At 38.2% G+C, this 25,937-nt stretch overlaps 1 protein-coding gene across 2 annotated transcripts; it reads right to left on the reverse strand.

Moving 5' to 3' along the window:
- Positions 1-732: 732 nt before the first annotated feature.
- LOC134284512 (unconventional myosin-Ib-like) lies at positions 733-24,304 on the reverse strand. 2 transcript variants are annotated; one of them, XM_062843459.1, is made up of 7 exons: positions 23,885-24,304; positions 23,669-23,821; positions 23,290-23,349; positions 11,244-11,371; positions 7,531-10,498; positions 5,764-6,182; positions 733-5,536 (listed from the first exon to the last, which is right to left on the reverse strand). In XM_062843459.1, exons 1-5 carry the CDS (start codon positions 24,215-24,217, stop codon positions 10,375-10,377), a joined length of 798 nt encoding a protein of 265 aa, XP_062699443.1. In that variant the 5' UTR covers positions 24,218-24,304; the 3' UTR covers positions 733-5,536; positions 5,764-6,182; positions 7,531-10,374. The 2 variants fall into 2 exon arrangements, with proteins under 2 accessions (XP_062699443.1, XP_062699444.1); XM_062843460.1 differs by lacking the exon at positions 23,290-23,349.
- Between the last annotated feature and the right edge of the window lie 1,633 nt (positions 24,305-25,937).

Here is a 25,937-nt window from a genome sequence, read left to right on the forward strand (position 1 = left end):
CGTAACGATCTAGGAGAACGGCCGAGCGATTATAGGATTTTCATACAAGAAATCGTTACGAAGGGGGGGCGGGAGACAATTTTGGCGTTACGTAATAAACGGAAGCTACCCATGAATGTGGTGAAACAAAAGTTATAAATAGAAAATTATGATTTTAATTTTCGGTCTTCGATTTTTTTGAACTCTGGATAGTGAAGATTGTACTCAAAAAAAAAATGAAACGCAAAAATAGTGTATTACTATGGATTGCGTTCATGGAAATGGTATTTTTTTTTTACCAAGAATAGTATATTTTATGCAGCTATAAAAATGTCATTAAAATCGGTTACGAATGGGCGAGAAGCAAAAGAAATGACGTGTGAGGAACTTGTACACCTATTATATAAACTTGTATTGGCTACAACTACACTTAAAACACTTTAAGCTCGTCCAAACCACTGGAAATTTAGCTGCAAAATTCAAAGATAATACAAATTAAGAGGTAAAAGTTTCATCTAAATCGGTTTAGTACTTTTTTACTCAATTCAAAACTCAAATCAAGTGAATTGCTGGCACTTTTTTAACAATGTTTAAGCCTGTTAGTATTTTTTACTGTAGAATTGTTAATTTTTAAAAATTAATCCATTTGCAAATTTTATACGAAATAGCACGTTATATTTAGCTTTTTAAAGACTTTTAGAATTTACTATCAACACCGTTAAAAACGTCAATACTGCTCCGATTCTTTTGAAAAAAAAAATAGTGTTAAATCATTATAATAACATGTTTTAGTCAAGTTTTGAATCATATTGTTGTTACAAGACATTCAAATATATAACTATTCTATAACATTGGAAGAATTTTCTACACATTGTGTAGTCCACAATTGGTATGTTTACATGTGTACTCAACTTTTTTGTTCTTTTAGTTTTCATCTAAGGAAGGTTTATGAGGCAGAAAACATAAGAAAATTTAAAATTTTCATTTGGCACGCATTTTGAACGGGGACTTGGGCTTGGGATGTCAAAAAACGCAATAGGCAAGACAACCCACTCAGATGAATTTCTACCTGGGTACTTCGAGTCTACTTAGTTAAGACCCCTTACACGGTCAGAAAATTCACTCATTTTGGAGCTAAAGTGGGACAACTCAAAATTGAGTAAAATTTTTTTCCAGCGATAGCGCTGGCCCAAGTGCGAAAATCTCATCAGTTTAAGCCGTATAATATTCTTGATGATGCGAAGAATATTATACGGCTTAAACCAGTTGGATTTTTGCACTTGGGCCAGCGCTATCGCTGGAAATGCAATTTACTCATTTTTTGAGCTGTTCCAGTTTAGCTCAGTTTTGTGTGAATCTTACTTATTTTAAAGTAACTTTTTCTTAGCGTGTATGGTTAACTTAGCTAAGACACTCAAGTTTTTTCCATGTATTTTATTTTGGCTTCCAACCGGGCTATGCTTTTGACGTCTTTGAAGTTTGCCGGGGACAGCTGGTTTTCATCAAAATACAAGTATGTTAGGCGCTAGTGTTAAAAAGGTAGAAGAGATACATTTTTTAAATCATTGCTTGCATAAGATTCTCAAATGGAAAATTACTTGTTTCAACAATATCTCCACCAATACTCAACCGATTAAGATGAATTTTTAATGGTATTAGATTTATCATGATACACCTGTTACTCCTAGTAAAAAAAATCTGCCTGTTTTGTGAGCGCAATGCAAAATAGTCTTCTTCTTCTTCTTTCTGGCTCTACGTCCCCACAGGGACTTGGCCTGCCTCGCTTCAACTTAGTGTTCTTTGAGCATTTCCACAGTTATTAATTGAAGGGCTTCCTTTGCCTGCCATTGCATGAATTTGTATATTGTGAGGCAAGTACAATGATACACTATGCCCAGGGAGTCGAGAAAATTTTCCCGACCGGAACGGGAATCGAACCCGCCGTCTCCGGATTGGCGATCCATAGCCTTAACCACTAGGCTAACTGGAGACCCCAAAAAAAAAATAAAAATAAATAAAAATAGTGCAAAATAGTGTTGTATTTATATTATAGCGTTGCATTTCTTTTTTTTTTTTCGAGTACAGTCTTAAAGGCGACAGAATATGATCTGACACTGCTGGCAGCATAATGATCGCTTGAAAGTGCAAACTTCAATTAATCATCTTGCTTGACAATTGGGGAAGATATCCTTTTTTTCTCAGTCTCCCGATTCGATTCGACTTCCTAGATCCTGACTATAACCCGGTACACACAACTCTCCAAATTTTTCGCGCCCATCTTGGCGAGTTCAGCTGCGACACCATCTTTATCAAATGTGTTGTTTTTGTTTTCTTCCAATTTCTCCGTCGCTTTTGTTAACTTTGTTGTCTTTCCATTCATGTTTGTGATTTTTTTTAATATGGCTCAACATGACTTTATGCGGTTTCGTTTTTCGATAATATTTATTAATAAATTGATTTCTACTTTCGCTATTATAATTGGATAACTATACCACTATCGCGTACTTTTTTGTTTTATCCTTTCTGTATACTCGAAAACTTTTATAAACTATTTAATAGTAAACTATACAGTACACTACATAGTTTTTTTTATACATTTCACAAATAAAACTAGCAAAATCTAGTAGTAAAAAATTGGCACAAAAATTGCGTTTCTTTCTGGCTTCGCTAATCGCTATAAGTTATGTATTTGAGTCCTTATATTGCATTACTTTTCTTAAAACTGCAACCAGCTTATGATCGATTGTAGTGTCTGGGTATGCATGTAGACAATTTATGCACATTACACAACCTAAAATTATTAATTTGAAAGAAACCTAAATTCACAAAACTCGAGTGAAATCCTAACGTAACTTATCGAATCCACATTTTTGATTGTTTTCCTTAAAAATCGGTAAATTTAAACTAGCGTTTAATTACGTTTACCATGCATTTCTCTGCATGTAAGCACGCGTGTGTGTATGGAGTGTAGTGTTGCGCACAATGAAAATGTCGCACGTCTAATTTCTCAGGTCTCGTTCTTGTTAAAGAACATGTCAATCCATCGTTGCCATATATATTATTTGCCTGACCAACATATTTTGACTACTTCTGACAAATACATTTTGGCACAACAGCAGCCGTTCGATAACTGCAACATATTTACGTTTCTCTTGGCGAACAAAATTCGATGTCTGAAACGTGTGACAGATGTCAACAACCCATCAATTGACGTTTAGTGAACGTAAAATTCATTCGACTGTTTATTTGGGCTAACCTGGCGCACCATTTTGATTTTTGGCGGTGCGATAACTGCAAATTTGTTGCACTTACAGGACTTGCAGTAACAAAAACATTACTGTTAAACCGCCAACCGTCAAAACGGTGCGCCAAATTAGCCCAAACGAAGAGACGAATGAATTTAACGGTCATTCAATTTAACGGTTTTGGGGCTGCTCGAGCTCGCTTGGAAGTTAACCATCAATTTTAACTTCTTTTCCCGATCAGCCTAGATAACTGTGTAGTGTCGGTAGCGGTTGTCTCAACTGGCTAAAAATAACACTAAGGACCGCCTGATCCAGTGGTAATAGTCCACTAAACAGGTGACCCCTAATTCATGGTGTTATGCGGCTTTATGCTTACCTTGCCAAGGAATGAATGGTTAGGGGGGTCTAATAAAAACCTAACCACAAACGGAGCCTGTGGAGAATTAGGACGTCCTCCACAGTATTACGCCCTTACTGCGCTAACCGGAGCAATGGTGCAGTGGACCTTGCGTTTATCCGAGATAATCAGTTGCCCTTCTTAAGTCTCATTTGAGGCTAAATAAGGGCGGGATTATTCAAATGTTGTGTTCCTGGTTACCTCGTTCTTTCTGAAATGCTTGAAACGCATTATCGATTATCACATCTGTGATGTTCGTCTGGCTACCATGGCTATTCATGTGAACTCTCATGCCTCCTAATTTGGGAGTAAAAGTTGTATACGTTTTCAAGGAAGTATTCGCTCAAACGTAGTTTTTGCTTGGGTGATTTCTTGAATATTGAGGATGTTGTCGATGCCGTGCCTTTCAATGTCATATTGAGAGTCACATGACGTCACAAGCTACCTCCAATGAGCTATAGGCACTCTTTACGCTTATGCGTTTTACAGTGTCCTTTTCAGGGCATTGATTAAACCCGTTATGGTATGGGCTATGAGCTCTCGTTGCGCTTATGTGTTCATTCCCTCTTCTAGGGTACTCCTTCCTGTTTCATCACCTTTCCCTTTCCCTTTCCTAATTCCCATCCCTTGTCCCATGCTCCCCCAGGTAAATGATGAAATAGGCTTATATGTATGGCGATGGCACAAATGTCCCAGATGGAGGATAACGTGCCTCTGGAGCTGGCCTTCTGATACCTGATAGCCCAAATGAAGAGATGAATGAATTTAACGTTCATTCAACATCAATTGATGGGTTGTTGACATTTGTCCGACGTTGCAGTTATAGAATTGTGTTCGCTGAATGAAACGTAAACATGTTGCCGTTATCGAACGTCTACTATATGCAGTCGTGGGAAAAAGGGTTAAAACAGTTGACAAATGAATGAGGAATGTGAAATATATTTGAAATATCGACACTGGTTTTTCCATTGGGGCCTAACTGACATTTCGAGTTCTCTTCATCGATCCACTCTTTGTGTTATCACGGAATGTGTATTGAGTTTTCCAAAGATTTTTTGATTGAAATGCGAAGAAGATGACTACATGTTGCTATAGAAACAAAAAGAATAATGATTTTGTTTGTTTTGATCACGTTATTAGCGAAAGAGGGAGTCGACGAAGAGAAATCGATTAAGACAGTTAGGCCTTTATGAAAAATCAATGTCGATATATTCGGTCAAGTATATCTCAAAATGTTTAATAATATTAAAATTGTAGCCGTTTAATATCTGGACGCATGGATCTATCTCGGAAATATGTTATTGAGAAAGAATATCTTGCACTCAAAATCAATGATATTTATGAAACTTTCAAAGATCAATTGCTTTAAAAATATTTTTAATTGGTTTCGATCAAACCTCGAGCTTTTCTCCGAATATCACTCATCATATCCTGGACAGTCTGCTAATTAAACTGAGCGACCAATTTACTTCACAATCTTTGAATTTCTGTTGCATCCTGAGCCACCTTCGCACTATTCTCCAACCTGTGCTTGACAATTGCCCGATATTATTCAATATTGGCAATTTGGAGAATAGATTTTATTTTTGACAAAATGTACCGTGTTGTCTTGATACCACTGTTACTGTGGTCAGACGCATAAATGTCACATTTAGACATTTTTGAGGTTTTTATGTCAAACGTCATATTTTAATACGCATTTTTGAAATATTTTGTTAAAATATGTTTTTATACATATTTCGATAGTTCAATTGCGTTACATAAATTTAATCAAATGCGACAATAGCCACAGTTTATTTTGAAATTTCAAATGCGTTTTTCTCATGTGTTTGTATTGTAACATGTGACATTTATGCGTCCGAGGGCAGTGTAGCACTTCTTCGCTATAGTGGCAGCTTGCCAAATCAGGCCAAAACTTAAGGTTGAAGGATTCGTCATTGACATAATCGTCATCATTGAAAGTTCGAAAGCAGTTTTCTCATTCTAAACTGAAATTTCTACAGTGAAAATAAGTTCACTGTACTCCAATCTTCAGCCGCAATACAGTGAATACATTTTCACTGCGGAAATTTCAGCTTTGTACGAGAAAACTGCTTTCGAATTTTCAATGATGACGATTATTTCAATGACGAATTCTTCAACCTTAACTTTACAGAACGGAAGAACTCGCTTTTCCAGACACTTTTCTGTGTACATTTTGGAATTCCTGGTCTTGTTTGTCACGAAAATATTAGTTTGATCATCGTAGAAGAACGATTAGAACGACGTCAAATGTGAATGTTAACATGTAAATTGATGTTTGCATTGGTAACTAGCCTGCCTTGTGATATAGGCCTTTTCAGTTGACAGGTCCGTGTATGCCACTGTTTACAACTGCCGAACAAAGGCGCAAACGCTGAACAGTCATTTTCATAGAAGAACTGTCAAATACCCGAAAAATAAACAGATTTAAGACGTCAAATCCAGTAGGTCTGTGCCAAAAAGGGAGAAACTTAAAAAAAGACGTCAAATGAAAAGGCTCATTGTATGCCGTGCTGCTGTCAATATTTGCTGCACCCGACCTAGTAATCCTACATTATAGAGATCTGCGGAGGCAGCCATTTGTAAGCCAATCGTGCTGAGAGAACTGTCAAAGTGTGAACCAAATGAACATGCTTATCGTTCGTAGGAAGGCATCGTTTGAACGGTATTGCAATCGGAACTAAATAAATTAAAGTTATTTATTTTTAATATCGAGAAATTGACGGCATATGTAAGTTTAGTAAAAAGATAAAATTTATTTATTTCTGCTTTCAAAAGCTCATGCTTATGACGAAACTTTTGTTGCTGAACTTCTCGAAAAAACTTCCATTGCTGCTACTTACTTCACTTCCGCCGATATGATTAGCGTAACACTAGGGCAGTTCAGACTTTAAACATGTCAAAAATTCAAAGCTCCCATATGTTCATTATAATACTTGATGCAAAACTAGAGTCCTGTCAAATTTTCAGCTATTTCGGTGGTGATTTAATGGTGGCCCAAAAGCAAAATAGGTTTATATGGGAATTACTATGGAGAATTTTCGAAAAAGAAGAGAACTGGTTGTAGAGCTTCACCACATGGATGAAGTCATAGGGTCAAAGCCGAATTGAATTCTTCAGACCTCAATGATGAATGTTGTCGAAGACCGCAACTCGTTTCGACTCACGAGACAGAAGTTATTAATCGATATTCATCCATGCATGCATGAACAGAAGATCACAGCTCGATCGACATGCTTGACACGCAATCATAGTATGCGTGTTACCTTCTTGCACACCTTGAAGGGAATCGTGTAATGAAGATGCGCATGCGAGTGAGAATTTGTTTAATAACTTTTTACCCGATTGTCGAAATGAGTTCCAGTCTTCGGCAACATTCATCATTGAAATCTGAAGAATTCAATTCGGCTTTGACCCTATGACTTCATCCATGTGGTAATGCTCTACAACGAGGAGAACCTTTTTCGAAAATTCTCCATAGTAATTCCCATATAAACCTATTTTGCTTTTGGGCCACCATTAAATCACCACCGAAATGGCTGAAAATTTGACAGGGCTCTAGTTTTGCACCAAAGATTGTAATGAACAAATGGGAGCTTTGAATTTTTGACATGTTTGAAGTCTGAACTGCCCTAGCGTAACACTTTGCAATGAATTTCAGATTTCCTCGATTGCTCAGCTATTTTTTTTCAAAATTTTGAAAAAAAATGAAAAAAATAATTAGAAGATGTGAACAAAACAACTTGAACCACAATGAAGTCACGCACAAAGTTTGAACATCTAGCTTTGTAGCAAGTGTTGGCAGCTGTTGTAAACAAAACAAACAGCGTTGCCGAATCGACATATGTAACTTCCGCTCATCTCTATGTAGAGGATTTCTAACCCGACCATCAGGAGCGCTACAGTAAATTGAACAGTGCGTCCAGATATTAAATGACTCAAGCTTTGCTCCCATGTACTCTTTGTAAGATATCTCGGAAATAAAATGACCAAGTTTAATAAAAAAAATCCATACATGTGTAGTGTAGTAATACTGTATCTTCTGTGTACTGTCAAGAGTTCATGAATTGGTAACCAAATAGTTATACACAATTGCATACATATGTGAGAATTCGCCCTCAGGGCCTTGGATCGACCATCGATTTCCGAAATTTGCACTAAGTTAGTTTTTGGCACATTTTTTTTGTATTTATCAGATAAATGTACCTATATGTAATGCCAAATACATTTCTAGAAAATATTTTAAAACGGCAAGCAACCAGCAGTCAGTCATGACAGTTATATGTTGTATTACTTTCCTGACCAAAATAAAATAAAGAAATAAAATTAAAATAAATTGATAAAACAAATATTGAACAAACTTCTGCTGAAATAAATGGCGTGTGCACAGAAACTGTACTTGTATGGACAAAAAAAATGAGGGATTGAAACGGTAAACTCCAATGCACACTGACGTTTCAAAAAAAAATCGTTCTCTTTCTCTCCTATAGAAAATTAGAAAACAACAGGACCAACATTTGTCAAATTTGACAGTTAACTGTAACTACGGGACCTATTGTTTTCCAATTTTCTTAAGTAGTGAAAGGGAGACACTTTCGCCGTGAGATGGTCTATGGGCTGGGAACCGACGATTGCTTTTGCTACTTACGACATCTAAAGGTTCTATGTACATCGTGTGAATGAGGTATTCTATTTTTTATGCTAACGTAAAATCGGTGAATTTCTAAACGATTTGAACGGTACATATCTACATTAGGTATGTTGAGTGGATAATTGATTTTGCGTTTCTATTTTTGTTTTTTACCGGATCTTATATCATTAAAATCCTGAAAGTTAGGTTTTCTACAAATTTATGGTATTTCATTTTGCGATATTTTTTTATTATTTTTTCTTTGTCATCTTCTTTTAGTTCTTGTAATGAATATCTTTCACGGTAGTAAGCGTCTTTAGGTTTTCTGTTTTTTATCAGTTTCATTCACAACTGCGACGTTAAGTATCCTATGAATTTGGTTGTACATACTCTCTATTTAATTAGATTAATTTGGCCTATTCATTTTTCACAATGAGTGAAAGTGTGTTCTTACAACTTATTTGTATCGTTTATTACCGTTTTGTTTTTTCGCTATTTTGACAAATTCAACTACCTAATGGTTGCAGTGTTAATGTTATAATTAGTAGATACAGGAAGTCAACATTATTTGTTAGTTTTCTTTAACGCAGATCAATTACAGCTGCATCTGCCTGTTTTCCGATAGTGCCGTTTGTGTTTTGATTTTCGCTTTATCTTAAAATACGGAAAATCGATCATCATCGAACAAGTGCAAAACTAGAGCAATTACTTTAAAAAACTTTACAATCGAACGTCACTTGACGGTCCTTCAAAAGTAGGTAATCGATAAAATCATTATCAAAAATAAGTTTTAGTTTAAAATTTGGTATTGGCCTTGATCGAATCTTTACGTTCGATCCGATCAAAATGCTTGTTTGTATGTTGTTAATAGTGCTTATATTATGATTGCATGGAATATATGTCGATCTTAATCTTTCGTCAACTTATATAGATTTATAAAATCCATTTTATAATTAAATTCCACGTTTTGTTTGCATTTCAATTGCTAATAGGTTTCCATAATTGAATCTTTTTTTTGTAAACAATCGCAGACAAACAGGCGAAAATATTTAAAACAAAAATCGCTTATGTACTTCATTCGTTATTTACACTACCTGTTTCACAAACATGTATAATAGATATATATACAATTGTGAAACTTGAATGCAAGACTATGACACAATTTTTTTTTTGAGCTTAAATTACGAAGACTGCATATCAAGAAACACTGAACGTACCATGAAATGTTATGACTTTGGTCGCGGTTCAAGTGTTATAATCCATATTCACTTAGAGGCCAAACAAAATCCAAATAAAACCATAATTGCGTTGATAGTTTTTCATCAGAACATAAGTATTGCAATGTTGTTGCACTTATAGTACTTTCAGTTATAAAGCATTGCTGTTAAAGTGTTTGCTCCAATCGAACATGTACTGTAGTGTAAGGGTCACTCACAAGTACCCGAGACATGATCGGCTTAGTCCACCTTAAATTTTACCTAAATGTAAATTGCTTGTTTTTTTTTAAACTCATGTATTGACAAACGATTAATACATTGTAAGGCAAAGGAAAAGTTCAAATTATTGAGTAAAACGTGATTTCTGCTTGACACAGGACTATTTCACAATTTGAAAAGAATCATATCATGCGACACATCACTTCATATCTGACATGTCAATTAAATACTACATGATAAGTCCAGATTCCGAATGTCCTGAATAAATCGGTTAACTTTTGGTATATGGTAGCTCAATGTCTTGGAATGTCGCCTTCACATTCAGCTCAATATCCATCCATATGCATTCGTCATTGTGCTTTTTTTTATAAAAATTAGTTTTAATCAAATTATTATTCCTAAACAGCAAATATAACTTCATGAATATGGCATGCCTTGAAATTGGCACAGGATCATCACGAATGTTGCTTCGGTAACTGGCGTACCAAACAAATGTATTTCCCCACATGGAATGCACAGCTAAACGTCACGTCGTCGCATCTAGTCGAATTCCAAACCTCGGACGCCAAATTCCAAATTTCCATCTTCGTCATCGTAGTCAAAGAGCTGTATCAATTCCCCGTTCCCTACTGTAGCACCGGTAGCGCCCTCCGGTAAGGCCCTCTGTTACACAATCACCTCCATGCGGTTTCCTTTGCGCTGGACGCGGGTCTGGTTGTATGGGTTGTCCACCAGACCACCACACTTGAACGTGAAAACCACTGTCTGTTGACCAAAGTTAGCCTCGAACCTGGTGAAGAAAGTTTGAAAGTGAGAGTTATGAAATACCATTGGCAAAGATTTTGGTTCGATTAAACATCTATGTATGTGCACGCTCTAGAGACTCTTTTACGGTACAATAACGGAGCCGGCCACGTCCTTGCAGTCAGGTTGGAGTACCAACCTTTTCTATATGAAGGACCGCGTTTGCTGCTGCAATTCCACCACATGCTGCAGGATGTGGTTCTTATTAGTAGGAGAGGTATCGTTGTGTCAGAATTCACTTTGATATGAAGGAAATATGACCTTTTGATTTTGAATCCTGCCATGCAGACTGCCATGCTATTGTTCACTTTACGCGGAAGGTAAATAATCGACCACCTGCGTCTGGTGATCGATCAATAATTACCACAACCAACGTGGCAGAACAAGTACACCAACTCGTAATTGTTTACTTCACGCTGGAAGCAAACAATCGGCAACCCGCGTTAAGTGATCGCTCATTATTTAATACAACCGACGTGACAGAATAAGCAAATTAGTTCGATATTATACGCTTCACGCGGGAAGCAAACAACCAACCCGCGTCAAGCGATCACACAATATTTGCGACATTGCAATTTTGTACATTTTTGTGCGAGAATCTATGGCAAAACGCGCATTATTTTCTTCTACTTGTGTAATTTTTAAGGTAACTAAACATTTTGTGGAAGGTACTTTACTTGAAATGAATGGGATTTAGAATTTTGATCGTCTTTCAGATCTGCTATACTTACTCTGTGCTAATAACTATTTCGGGCGATTTTGCCGTCGCATTCTGGATCACCAGGAACAGCTTGGTGACAATCTCGATCGAGTGTGCCGTTTGGAACACGAAGTCACCTTTCTTTTTGCCGATTTCCGACTGTGAGGGGAAAAAATATAGAGAAAGACAGAAAAGGAGATTTTTATTTTATTAGTACTAGTCACTTAAACATTTCCAATGTTGTTTAAAACCCTAACAATGTACTGTACAATATAATGTACGATCAGATATGCGCCCTAAACGTGCTTTTTGTTGTTGAAGCGACTCTCAAGTGTGTAAACCTGCTTGAGATCACGGATGCGAAGGAACTTGTCACTGTATTATGGCAAAAGTGTATAAAGTACATAGGTGGCCATCACGGCCATCAGATAGCGGAGAGGCCCATGAAGAAGGAACACAGACGGCCTCATTTCGGCTACCTACAAGTGGATACCAATGCATCCATGAAGATAGGAAAGCTAAAGGTTGCTTGGCCGTTGTGTTTGTTGGGCATTTATCAGCCGCCGGAGACTTGCTTCACGTGTTTCGAATCGAGACAGAAGTCTTAAGACCCAATTAATTGGGACTAAAAAGGCCAAGATAGGAGCAAGATTTGCAGGCGATGTGTGGTAGTTACGCGTATGTTAGGTGGTAATTTACGGTGCGAGTAACGCAGCTAAACCTAAACCACCGTGACGTAGCCAAGCAATTACTGTGTCAGGCTGTTACAAAGCGGGGGACGGATGTTACCCACATAAAGAATATATTCCGTGTTCTTTCCGGAAACGCAATTTGGGTTGCAGATGGGTCCAAAATAGCGGCGATATGGACAACGGGTCAACACCCTACACGGAAACATGTTGCAGGCATCAGGCGCAAGGGTATCCCTGAGAAAATCATCGACCTCATTGAATCGCAGTACAGGGCATTTTCGTGAAGTGTACTGCACAACGGTGTCTTGCCCGATCCCATCCGGGTCGCTGCTAGAGCGAGCTACTATATATCATCGTAATCACCGAGATCCTGGTAGGTGCGATTGATTGTGAACCAAATCGTGGGTTGCTGCGGCAGCCCATTACCATGGAGCAGCTAAATGACTTCGTACATATTGGCTGATGACGTTGCTCTCCTAGCTCTACGGCGCTATGATATGCAGAGTAAGCTCGATGATCTTGCCAATCGCTCCTTGGGGCCAGGTCTTACCATCAACGTCAACCCTTCCAGCTTCACGGTATCTAGGCCAGCAGTGGAGAATGTTAAAAGCTTCCAATATCTTAGTTGCCAAATGGCTGCACCAAGATCGACATAGGTGCACGGATCAAAAAGGCGAAGGCTGCTTTTGCGAGTTTAAGAAATGTATGGAAAAACAACGAGATTCGTCGACGCACCGAAATCCGAATTTTCAACTCGAACGTGAAATCGTGCTGCTGTACGCCAGTGAAACTTGGTGTGTATCAGTCGAGAGCATGCACCGGCTGCAGGTCTTCATCAATAGATGCCTGCGGTATATAACTCGTGCATAATATTCGCACAATCGGATCTCCAACGAGGAGCTCCACCGTCAATGTAATGAAAAGCCGATAGCGACATAAATTCGGGAGCGAAAGCGGAGGTGGATCTATCACACTCTACGCAGGGGCGGACACGAAATCTGCAAGCAGGCATTAGATTGAAACCCAGCAGGACATCGCAGCAAAAGCAGACCCAGAGGCTCATGGCGGAGCAGCCTCAACAACGAAATAAAGCAAGTCGACAGAAATTTGACCTGACCACAGGTCAAGGCGATGACGGGCAATTCCTCAGGTTGGAGATCTTTCAATTCGGACCTCTGCAACATCGTGATACCATGAAAGTCTGTAAGTAAGTAAAATCACCCTGTCCAGAAGTTGCTATTTACATTTTACGAGGGATTCCTGGTCTCCGAAGCCAACGGGGTCTGTTATACACCTCCTCGATGGTTGATCGGGCAGTTCACGCAAATGCTGAACTGTATAACGGCAGAGTTGACAGAGCGAAGTCCAGTAGAAATAGCAGGTGACTTTAATGTCTGGGCTTACGTTTACGAACCAGGGGATCAGATCCTATTAGAGGCACTAACCGTACTCGATGATAATTTGGCTAATGTTTGTACTAAAAGGAACTTTAAAAAAACACTACACTGTCTTCAACCAGAGGTTGCACAGACTGAGCAATCACATAAGGACTGTTCATTAAAGAAAGTGGACATCTGTTTACCAATAGTTTACAGTTAAAACTTAACAACAAATTGTGAATTTTTGCTCAGTGTGTAAAAACATTGTTCACTTCGGCAACACATTCAAAGAAAACGAAAAAAGTGAGAAATGTTGAGCGATGGATTGGATTAGCTTAGCGACTAGCAGATAAATTCTGCACAAATGGTGATCCAAAAAGTTGTCGTTTTGAGAATTGTGTACTAGTATCACTTCCGTTACCGCAATTTTTCAACGCTGAGCAGGGGACAGATGTGCTGGATGATGTAGGGGACATCAGAACCGAAAAATTTGGAAAAAGTTTTAGGTCTGGCAAGCCAATTGTTCATGCGGCTTAAACAGTACTTCGTATTTCACAACAAGAACAATCAACGGTGAAAATAACATAAAGGAATGCATTAAAAACTACTTCTACCCATATATCGAAAACATACGGATCCTCCATTGTTTTGACGGGATCTGGCATCCGCTCATTACGTTTCTTCTACACTAGAAATGCTCAAGACGAAAAAAGTCGATTTTGTCGAAAAATGGCAAAATCCACAAAACTTCCCTGAACTGCGTCCTGTGAAAAGATACTGGACAATAATTAGGCGGCATCTCAAGAAAGACGGAAGAGAAGCAAGCCTTGTTGATTGCTTCAAGCAAATTTGGTCTGCAGCACAACGAAATGTTACGGAGAAAGTTGTGCAGAATCTAATGGGAGGTATCAAGAGGAAAGTCAAAGCGTTCTTCAGAAATGCGAAGTAAATGTTCAAACTCACGTGAATTCGGCCACATGTATGTTGATTGTATTAAATAAAAAAATAAACTTATGAATTTGTTCGAAAATAAATATTTTCTATTAAAAAACAGGTGTCCACTTTCTTTAATGAACAGTCCTTACATAAGACAACGGAAAACACACGAAACACCCAAGAAAAAAGTGGAGAATTTCCGTTTGACGAAAAGTTTTCACCGACTGGAGCGGGAATCGAACTCACACCCGAGGCTTACGAAACGGCCAGATGACTGACGTCTCTAACCGCACGGTCACGAAGCCCACAATTGGAACGGAGCGGAGTCCATCATCGACCTAACTTTTTGAAGTCCTGGCCAAAAAAGAACTGGGGAGTAGACGATGTCTACGGGCTAGACGGCGGATGCAGCGAGCACGTACTGATGGTGAGCGTGATGAACACCAGATGGCGTTCGCGACGGCAAAAGGATGCCTGTCCCTTCATCCAGAACTAATCACTACAATTGAAAAGTTATTGATGGGTATGTAAATATAACAAAACAATCTCGGCTCCGTAAAGCGTTAAACGCGATTGAGCCTTCAATAAATGAATGATATATTTTTTTTTTAATTGAAGAGACAAAAATATCAACAAACAAATTCTGTAAATTCAAATTAGGTATAATACGGAATCTGTAAAAAAATCCGTACCTTTACAGAAAAATATGTAACTGTGGTAAGTTGCAACTGGCAACACTGAACCAAAAAACTAGATCATTTTTGAGCATATTCAAGGCCTTATATAAGTTTATCACATCACTGAATAGGGGGACCCGGGGCAAGAAGGTCACCGTAAGAATTTTGAACTAATACTTGACAAAAACACCACTAAATCGAATGTTTACCGAACGCAAAGAGTAATGAATATTGTTACATACACAAGTAAATCGATATTACTGTGGATTTACCGGCTACTTGTATTCCACTGGTCACTTAAGGCGAAACTGGAAGCATTTCCTCAGTTTTTGGTTTATGATTTTTTTTATTAAAAAACGAAGCAATATTTTCAAAATCGGTGTTCGTACACATGTAGAGTATGGATCAAGGTATCTTCTGATTATTTTTTTTTGTGGTGGAAAATATTTTTCGTTTTTGCAAAAACCATTTTTGAACAAAATTCCACAAAAAAATGGTTTCTGCAAAAATGGAAAACATTTTCCACCACAAAAAAAAATCAGAAGATACCTTGATCCATACTCTACATGTGTAAGAAAACCGATTTTGAAAATATTGCATCGTTATTTAAGGACAAACGTCTTGAAATCCTGGTTCAACAGTACATCAAAACTTCAGGCGCACAAATCTCAAGAAGCAAGCTTCAAACAACAATGCATTTTATTATTCTGTTCTTGCTCACTTGTAATAAGCTTAAAATAAGGAGCTAAGGTGCGCTGGTTTTGTTTATGAAGAGATTTGTGCCCTCAAAATCGCGAGTAGGTGCCAAAGTCGGTCATTGTGGCGGCCATATTGGGATTCTAACAAGTCTGTCCTTAATGAAAAATCAAAAAATCAAAAAAATGAGGAAATGCTTCCAGTTTTGCCTTAAGTAGCCGCTCCAAAGTAGCCGTTAATAAAAAGAAGGACTTAAACATGAGTTTTAACATTTTTAGTAAATGCGCGATTCATCGTTGCCACCAGCTACTCAATGACATTCGTGTTTTGACAATTAAATTGACTGTAATATGTAAACGGCTACTTTGTAACGGCTACTGAAGTGACCGGTGGAATACAAGAAGCCGGTAAATTCACAATAACATGAAACATATGATGAAAGTGGACAAAATATATGGGCAAGAAGGCCACCCCACCGGGGCAAAAAAGACACATCGAAATGAACTGTCAGATGAAGTGTGTAGACAATAAGGCCGGAACAAATCTCGTTTTCTTCTTTTGTCACTTTGCTCGTTGACTCGTCAAGGGGGTGGATAATAAATACTAAATGTATTTGCTGAAAAATTACCCAAACAATTAGGCAAAATTGTAAAACTCATCGGATTTGTTAAGAAAATTTCTCGACAACTCTATTTTCAGTTCAAAATTTTTAAATTTTTTGTGTAATTTATTTGTGTCCCCCCTCAAAATTTCGAATTCCGACCAAAATTTTCCGAGGGGGGGTGACATTAGAGAAAATCGAAATTTGTGTCAGCCTAATACACGGTTTTATTAGCTTAGACAAAGTTATTGACTTTTATTTAATAAAAAAAAAAACAAACAAGTAAAAACAGTTCAAACCCAAGAATATGTAAGTGCAACGGAAAAGTGGTCCACTAATACAAAACTTCAATGAAGAATACAATGATAAAATATCCAAACAAATCCAGCTTGAATCAAGCATGACGGGCACTGATTCTGTGAACATGTATGAAACAACAGACCACAGCGTCCACACTTACTCGAACCTGTCCCGTTTTCCGACAAACTGGAAATCATTCCACAGTTGCCGCAGAGTGTAGGTATCTTGGAATAAGGTCTGATCACCAACTTTTGGCTTTCGCGGATGTTTCGAGGTAACTGTAGATTTTCGTTCCGTTTTCAGTTGCCTTATGTCCTTGCCGATGTCCGATGCCCGAAATCCTTTCCCAAGTAACATTTTAAGTTTTGTTCGGTTCTACAAGAGATCTTCATGACCAATTTTATAAAACTTGCAATAAAACTGAATCATACATCAAAACCTCTTGATAACCTCTTTAAGAGCATCATCCGGCTAAGTGGACCACTCTCGGAGAGGGTTTGCAAACCGCATTAAGAGTAGCAATAAACTCGTTTTAAAACCTAGTTGAAAAATGTTCCATTCTCGTTTGTTGTTGCTTTTTTTTTTTTTCAACAAAAACTATGACAGCTCAAGATGCAGAGGAGCTTCTGCGATGGCACGTAAAGTTCAGGAGGAAACATCATTCGTAAGTGGAAAGCGATCATTTCAAAGTAATATTTTAGTAGTTCTTGTGCTGGTAGGCTTATGCGCATTCGAATTTACCGTGAATATTGGGATTGCAGAATCACAAAATTAATGCGCTTCGAAAATAGTGAATATTATCATCTTGGAATGAAATAAATCAATTTGTGAATTTAGTAAAACTATCTCGAATCACAAGAAAACTCAGCAGAGAGAGTTTATTTATGTGAGCATGTAATGAAAATGGTGGCAAACTATCAATTCATTGCTTATTTAAGCAAAATTAACTATTTTCCATTTACGTAAGCTAATTATTCAATATGGCGACGACCATAATCAGCGAAAATAAAACGAAAGCAAGTTTGCTTTTATGATGACCGCAATAAACCTAGCAGTGTCGTAGTTTCTGCTTTTCCACCAACAGATGTCGTTACTAATCGAACGGATCGCCATCTGTTGAGAGTTTTAACAGTTTTATTGTGGTAATAATGATTACCAGATGGTTTACACATCGGAAAGTTTTGTTTACTCTTAAAATCTGTCTTTATGAATATCTTTAAGTATACTATAAAACATTTTATCAATGGTTTTCATAAAAGTAGTGATAAAACTGCGAGTTTTAATTATTACTGTAATAAAACGTTAATAAAAATCAAACAAAACGAATCAGCAATGGAATTGTTACTTGGGTTGAGACTTCGCCGGTAGGGATTTGAAGTCAGTTCTGTGCTTTTTCTCGCCTTATTTGATGGTTACTTTTGCCAACGGAAGGATATCTTCAGGTGTGACATGAAACACTCCTGCTGCGAATGACTTGTTGGCAGTTTCCTGGCTGAAGCATGGCATAGGCTCATCAACCCAACCCCATCAAGGTGCTGAAAAATCGGTTTGCCGCACTCGTTGAATCCGAGCAAAAAACCCTCGTCGTCGTCTTCACTATGAGGTTCCAAAGTTGGGTCTGAACGAATAAGTATTGGTGGCTCAGCAGGTTGCTTAAGGTGTGGCAGTGATGCAAGAAAAATGAACCGGTCAAACGGTACGATTCCCTTAGCTTTAAATCCACTCTGTGCCACAGAAGCTGTTGTGGTCTTCAAGTAGGCTCCCCGAACAATGCGCTGACATCATTGACTGTGAGCACTTTTCTCGGGTTTAGCTTGAGAAAAGCTTCGATTGCCTTTGAAAAGTTTGATTTGAGGGGAGCCATGAAACTCACATCGAGCGCCTGTATACGATGGCTACAATGAGGAGGCAAACTGACCACCGTTGCGTCATGCTGTTGGGCCTTTTCGAGGAAGGCTATGTTTTTGGTATGCGTAACGTGCTCATCCAGAATCAGTTGCACCGGAGAAGCAGTGATCAAACCACATATTGAAATCAGCCATTGTCATCCAACCACTACCATTGCAACTGAATGGAGTTTCCGGTGGGGCACGTATCTTCAGGAACTCCGTCAGGCGTGTTCGCGGGAATATGAGCATAGGGGTTGCTGACATACACACACAAGCTGTGGTCAAAACACCTCAGCGGACGATAGGCAGTCTACCTGCCGCCTTCCTTTCAGCGCCACAACTTTTTGGTTTGCACCTATAAAAAAAGGTTTGTGATTGGGTCAATTTAAATGTTAACAACTTCCGGTTTACTAACGGTCACAGCCGAAGTTTCATCGACATCGACTTGACAACCTGAACAAAGTCGAAGAAATTCGATACTACCACAGGATTGAATCCTACAGCGCGGGCCGCAAACATCGCCTCAGGAGTACGCAGGGACATTTCAGGGTGGCGTTGACGGAAACCGCGTAACCAATCTTCGTCAGCCAATTGAGACTCGGTGCTTTATCTTGTTTTTTATCGCCCGCTGGAACGCCAAACACCTGCAGTCGCTGGTTGTCAGCCCCAATAGTCGTTCTTCCATCTTTATTAGGCAGTATCTTTTTATTACGTAACGCTAAAACCGACGACGGCAGGGCACTCGTTAGTCCGCCGAGGGTTTGATGGATACGTTCTAAGCCGCTCAACGTCGATCCAGCGTAGGGTGATGACGCCTGCTCTGGGGTTGATTGAAAATACAAATATGGCTGCCACAATGGCCGGCTTGGTACCCTACTCAAGTTTTCAAGAGCACAAAACTCGAAAATTCGTAACAAAATGCGCTCGAATTGGAAATGTTGCCTCTTTTTGCAAGTGAGCAAAGCCAGGATGAACAAGTGCGGCTTGGTTCGATGCTTCATTCGTCAGATTTGAGCCTTTATAGTTTGGCTGCAAAATTGCAACGGGATTTCTTGGTGTTTCACCTTAAATTTTTGAATTATCTCCCAATGCTTTATCTGCACAGTGGGCCTGGCCATTTTAATATTTATGTCACGTCTCTGATATTCTGCAAATATCGCTAAGGTTACTTATCAACTGTGGAGTGAGCAACACACTTGTTATTGAAAACTTCGAAGAAATGCTCAGTCTGAACACTCAGTCAAAATTCATGAGAAATTATCTGTTCTACATGTCGTCTGACATAAGCCTACCAAGTTATAACCCTCCTCGTGTACACTTCACTAATGACAGTTCCTCTGTTAAATACGATCTATCCATGAAACAAGCTATTCATGGAATACCAGATCACTTCGATGTATATCTATTCCTCGCATTTTTAACGAAAAGTACAAAAATGTCAATTCCTGTAAGACATTCTTTACTGATGGGTCTCGCATAAATGGATCCACTGGTTTGAAAATTTCACCGCCTTCCGCAAACTTTAGGAATCTTGTTCGGTTTATGTTGCTGAGCTGGCAGCAATCAACTTCGCTTTGGGGATGATTTCCAACATGCCCGTAGACCATTTCTTCATCTTCTCGGATAGCCTTAGTTCGATTGAGGCGCTCCGGTCGATGAAACCTGTAAAACATCCATCTTACTTTTTTACAAAAATAAGGGAGCATATACACTACCCGTCATAAGTACGGACTCACAAAAAGTATTGCAACAATATTGCATCACCCTGACTCACCTCGATATCTCCAAAACCATAACACCTACAAAAATGTCGCCTTGAGAAAAGTTGTTGCTTTTGGTCTTCTGAATAACTTTCCTGAAGACAGCATCTTTGTAAGACCTCAGGTTTTGGAGATATCGAGGTGAGTCAGGGTGATGCAATATTGTTGCAATACTTTTTGTGAGTCCGTACTTATGACGGGTAGTGTAGGTGCACTGGTCGAAAGATCATACAAGATTACCTTTGTATGGGTCCCCTCGCATTGCTCAATTTATGGCAATGAGTAGGCGGACTCTCTAGCAAAGGTGGGCGCACAGGAAGGTGAGATCTATGATAGCAGAATTTCACATGATGAATTTTTCCCTTTTGTTCGCCAGAGTTCTCTTCAAAGTTGGCAATATGATTGGCGAGATGGCCAGCTGGGACGGTGGTTACATTCCATTATTCCTAATGTTTCTTTGTGAGTGTGGTGGTATGGTTTAGATGTAGGTCGCAATTTCATTCGCGTGATGTCAAGACTTATGTCCAACCATTACTCGCTAGACGCGCATTTACACAGGATAAACCTCGCGTTGAGCAATGTTTGTACTAAGTGCGGTTCAGGTTATGATGACATCGACCACGTAGTTTGGCAATGCCCGGATAATGACGCCTCCAGAGCACTACTTTTGGATACCCTTGAGGCCCGAGGTAGACAACCCTTTGTTCTTGTGAGAGATGTGTTGGGGACCCGCGATGTCACATATATGGGATGTATTTTCGACTTTCTTCGCTCTGCTGGTATAAAAGTTTAATTCACTTGTGTTTTCTTCTTCAGTTTTTTTCGCTGTTTTGTCCTCTTTGTGTTACCAAGCTGCTCCTGGCCATCCGGAAGACCAAGTCCCACAACAACTTGGTACCAACACCACAAGGCACCGAATACGCTAGCAAGATGCGATTCACCCCCGGATGAGCTGCAGTGAAACCTTTGGCCCAATCCTTACCCTGTCCATCCCTCAAAAATGTGACCTTCTAACCTCGAGCTGCCACGAGTATCCTGGCTTCCACCCATTACTAACAGATATCATGAAAAAGTTATTACTCTGTATAATGTATACTATTAAGGCGAAACTGGAAGCATTTTCTCATTTTCTCGGTTTTTGATTTTTTATTAAATAACGAAGCAATATTTTCAAAATCGGTTTACGTGCACATGTAGAGCATGGATCAAGGTATCTTCTGAATTTTTTTGAGGTGGAAAATGTTTTCCATTTTTGCAGAAACCATTTTGTTGTGAAATTTTGTTCAAAAATGGTTTCTGCAAAAACGAAAAACATTTTCCACTACAAAAAAAAATCAGAAGATACCTTGATCCATACTCTACATGTGCACGAAAAGCGATTTGAAAAATATTGCTTCATTATTTAATAAAAAATCAAAAACTAAAAAGTGAGGAAATGCTTCCAGTTTCGCCTTAAGTACAAAAAAAGATCTTCGGCTCCGCAAAGCGTTATACGCGATTGAGCCCCAAATAAATGAACTAGGAAAAAAAAATGCTGCAAATATTAATGCTATCAAGAAAATATCAAAAGAAATTTCGATATTTCCAGGATGCTTTTCAATACTGCCTGTGCCAGCACTAGAATAGAATACCTAAAATAACTAAAGTGAAATTTGTATAATTCCACAATTAGTTGCAGTTGCATGAGGGGCCCAGATGCAAAAGGGTGTAAGTTACCATTTTGTCTATTTTGAGCTGAGCGTATCAAAAAAATTGACAGATTTCAGGCTTTCAGGAACTTTATTGAGTTTGTTCTTACGATGATTAGAAAAATTACAATAAATCGGAGAAAATTGGGCCGATTTAGCAACACTATACAGGGGATGGCCAAAATGTTTGGGATAGGCAACTTTTTTTTCTCACACAAAAAAGTTCAGCATGCTATAACTTTTCATAGAGCGCATCAAAAAATCTCAAATTTTGACTGTTTGTCAACCTATTATATGTGCATCATTGGTACAAATTTGGGCTTGATTGATTAATATTTCGCAAAGTTAGAACCGTTCGGGTAAAACACCTTTTTTTAGACAACGCATTTTTGAGCTGTCATATCTCGGAAACCAGTAAACCGAATTGAATGAAATTTTGAACGTACACCAACAATATGTAAATGCTTCACAAACTATTAAAACATAGATACTTTTTAAACGTTGAAAAAAGTTATCATGGATTGACACTTTTTGGACTTTTCTCGAAAAAATGTAATTTTTTTACATTAATGTGAATAAATTTTAGTGTTGATATCCAAAGATTTTCCACTTCTGTTCTCAAATTATCTCTAATCAGATATATTAGAGCCTATTTGGATTGAAGGAAAAACACATTTAATAATTTGTGTGGTATTGTTAATTTTACTTATTTTCCTCTATATGGGTAAAAATTTCAACCCGATATAACTTAATTCGCCGTAAGAAAATATTACAATTTTTACTCAAACGTCGTATTGAGTATCAATATATTGTTGATAAACGTTAAAAAATTCATTCAATTTGGTTCACTGGTTTCCGAGTAATGACAGCTCAAAAATGAGTTGTCTAAAAAATAGTGTTTTACGCGAACGGTTCTAACTTCGCGAAAAATTAATCAATCGAGCCCAAATTTATACCAATGATGCACACATAATAGATTGACAAACAGTCAAAATTCGAGATTTTTTGATGCACTCTATGAAAAGTTACAGCATGTTGATTTTTTTTGTGGGAGAAAAAAAGTTGCCTATCCCAAACATTTTGGCCATCCCCTGTACATTTTGTATGGGATGAAAAATTGGTGAAAAACTTCAAACCTCATTTTCTCGAAAGTGGATTTTTGTCACTTACACGCCTTTGCTTCTAACCCCCTCATTTATGATCACTAGATATGATATGAATTATCGATATTTGGACCCGCACGAATTTTGGGCACCTCACGGTATAAACTAAACTGGTTGGAGGACAAGTACCTATTCAAGAAACTACGATCGGTACCAAGTTGATGGCAGAGTCTTGTAAGAGACCTGACTGCATCATGACATTTTAAGATCCAATGTATCAGTTTTTCATGGAGTGACTGAGCTGTATTAGCTGTATTAGAATCCATCGCAATTTTATCTGAAAATATTATAGTTACCTGAAACAAACAACCAGTAGGCGATTCCGATCGATCCGACATACTCGAGCTGTAATTATCCTACAGGAATGGCGAGTGGGAAGATAAGGTATTGGTGGGGAAGATACGGCCAAAGCGAGACATTCCAGGATCCATAAGATTCGGCAATTGTGACGTAAGAAGCATTTACATTCCACACGATGGTTGCATGGAGGATGAAAGAAAAAAAGCGGGACCAATCGAGCAATTCAAAAGAAGATACTACTGTTAGAATAATTACTATGGGAAGGAGGATGATGATGATGTTACGGTGCAATTTCCTAGCATTTAATTTGATTTAATTTCCTCGAAGGCGTCTAATTCGCAAACTGAGTTTCAATTCAGCATGGTTGATACTTACTGCTCTGATGTGAATTACAGCAATGTCATCAAAGTACGGACTGAGCGACATCCGGTAGATCTCCGACGCTGGTATCCGATATTTGATTTGCATAGTTTTTTGGTCCAACAGTAGCATAGAGTTCGTTGAAATTACTAACAGGATTGGTATAAACTGTGGAATATTACAAGGCTCAAATGTGTATCAGGTTGAACCATAACTGTAGACTATACGAACCTTTCCACTCGATCGAGCAATTTTGTTGATTATATCGGCAAATACAACATACTGATCGTTGTGTTCGCAACTGACCCGTTTCCATTGCACGTTCTGCCTCAGCCGAATATAATCACCGTGGAAGGGATGCGCAACCGTTCGGGGATATGAGATTTTCCTATCCTTGAATATTATGCTGGCAGTGACTTTTTCACGCATTCGATTGCGCGCTGGTTGATCGAATGATTTCCGATATTTGTAGCATCGCCACCGGTGGAAGATGTTCCGCAGGAGCTGGGAGGTTTCTGTCAAAAACGTCGGCGCCGTTGGCCAATCGTGACAGATAGGACTCATGTTGTCATGTGGCAGTCGTAGCAAGAGCGTGACAAGGAACTCTCGGGTCTAGAGGAAATAAACAAAATGTAGAAATCTGGAGCTCGATTTGAATAGGTCGTATGTGCTTTTGTCGATATAAAATTCGATCAGTTTATTTTAGTCATTGTAGCAATATGGCAGATATTTTGTAAACTTTTAATGATGGAACAGAAAGCCTGTTTTGTGAGGATTCTGCTGTATATATAAACTTTGCTCAATTTCAACGGTTTTCGCAATAATAAGCGAATCCAACTGATCGAATTTTTAATCGACAAAAGCACATACGACCTATTCAAATCGAGCTCCAGAAATCATTATTCTAAATCTAGCAAATCTGGAGCTCGATTTGAATAGGTCGTATGTGCTTTTGTCGATATAAAATTCGATCAGTTTATTTTAGTCATTGTAGCAATATGGCAGATATTTTGTAAACTTTTAATGATGGAACAGAAAGCCTGTTTTGTGAGGATTCTGCTGTATATATAAACTTTGCTCAATTTCAACGGTTTTCGCAATAATAAGCGAATCCAACTGATCGAATTTTTAATCGACAAAAGCACATACGACCTATTCAAATCGAGCTCCAGAAATGTAACCTATGTATTTTTTTCGAAGTTTTAATACAATTCGATCATTATCAGAGTTCAACAGTACGGTGAGGTGACCACATTTATGTAAAAAACATAAAACTCAAAAATGTTAAATTTCACCCCCTGAATCAGTTGTTTTGGACTCCCAGAAGCACAATTTAGGCGCAATCAATTGGGTTCTTTAGGGGTATCCAGATTATTTCATAATCGAAATCTCCGTCCAAAAAAAATAGTCAAAATCCAAAATATCATCATTTTCTAAGCCCGGGAACTATTTTTAAAATGCATTTAAAGTTTGTATGGGGATTTTTTATATTCGAGGCGAACTGTCACTTTATCGATGTTTTGTTTATTTAACCGTCAAAGCAAAGGAATTGCAAAACAATAAAATCACGTTATACTCAGAAAAATGAGCTCTTTCGATTAGGCCATAGAAAATAGCAATATTTTATTCACTAAACAACCCAATTGGGTTCTTGGGGGGACAACTTAGCCAAATGTGTGCAGAAAGTTTTAGATTTTTTTTCCGCTAGGAGGCGCTGTAAGTGTTCAATTATAATCATTTTTGGTATTTCTGTAGTTAGCTTTATGCCAAATAACTTTAACAAAGACCGTAAAGTGATCCGACGCCTGTGAAAAGCATTATTGTTGCTTTTCCTGTGCTTGTAAATATATATGTTGAAATCCCTATGTTTCACCTCACTTTGCATGGGTTATAACCAGACCAACAAACGTATCACTTGGAACAAAGTGCGATTTAAATCATTGTTTCAAAAGCATAATCACCGAATGACAGTTACGCTGTGATTCGCAATCAAACTGAGTAGATGGCGATAGTGGGCAAACGTCAAATATGAGCGAGAGATTTTTTTCACAGACTTCGGATGCGGTCTTCTACAAAATTGTTTGGCATAAATTTACCTACAAGAATACCAAATAAGTTTTAAGTTGACTACTTACAATGCCACCTAGCGGCAAAAATTGAAAAAAATCTAATTTCTACATATATTTGGACGCTGTTCGTATATAGCTGACGGCGCCATACAAAGGATCAAAAAAGCCTATCTTAAAAATACAACATAGAATGGGATAGGATAAAAAAAACGGCC

This window comes from Aedes albopictus, unplaced genomic scaffold (assembly GCF_035046485.1).
Source record: "Aedes albopictus strain Foshan unplaced genomic scaffold, AalbF5 HiC_scaffold_234, whole genome shotgun sequence".
Taxonomy (NCBI): Eukaryota; Metazoa; Arthropoda; class Insecta; order Diptera; family Culicidae; genus Aedes; species Aedes albopictus.

Excerpts from the sequence above, each read along its gene's own strand:
- LOC134284512 (XM_062843459.1), bottom strand. The coding sequence starts at position 24,217 with ATGAGTCCTATCTGTCACGATTGGCCAACGGCGCCGACGTTTTTGACA. Across the intron at positions 11,372-23,289 it reads CTACTGGTTGTTTGTTTCAG|TCGGAAATCGGCAAAAAGAA; the intron begins GTAACTATAATA and ends TTCCCCTCACAG. Across the intron at positions 10,499-11,243 it reads GAAATAGTTATTAGCACAGA|GTTCGAGGCTAACTTTGGTC; the intron begins GTAAGTATAGCA and ends TTTCTTCACCAG.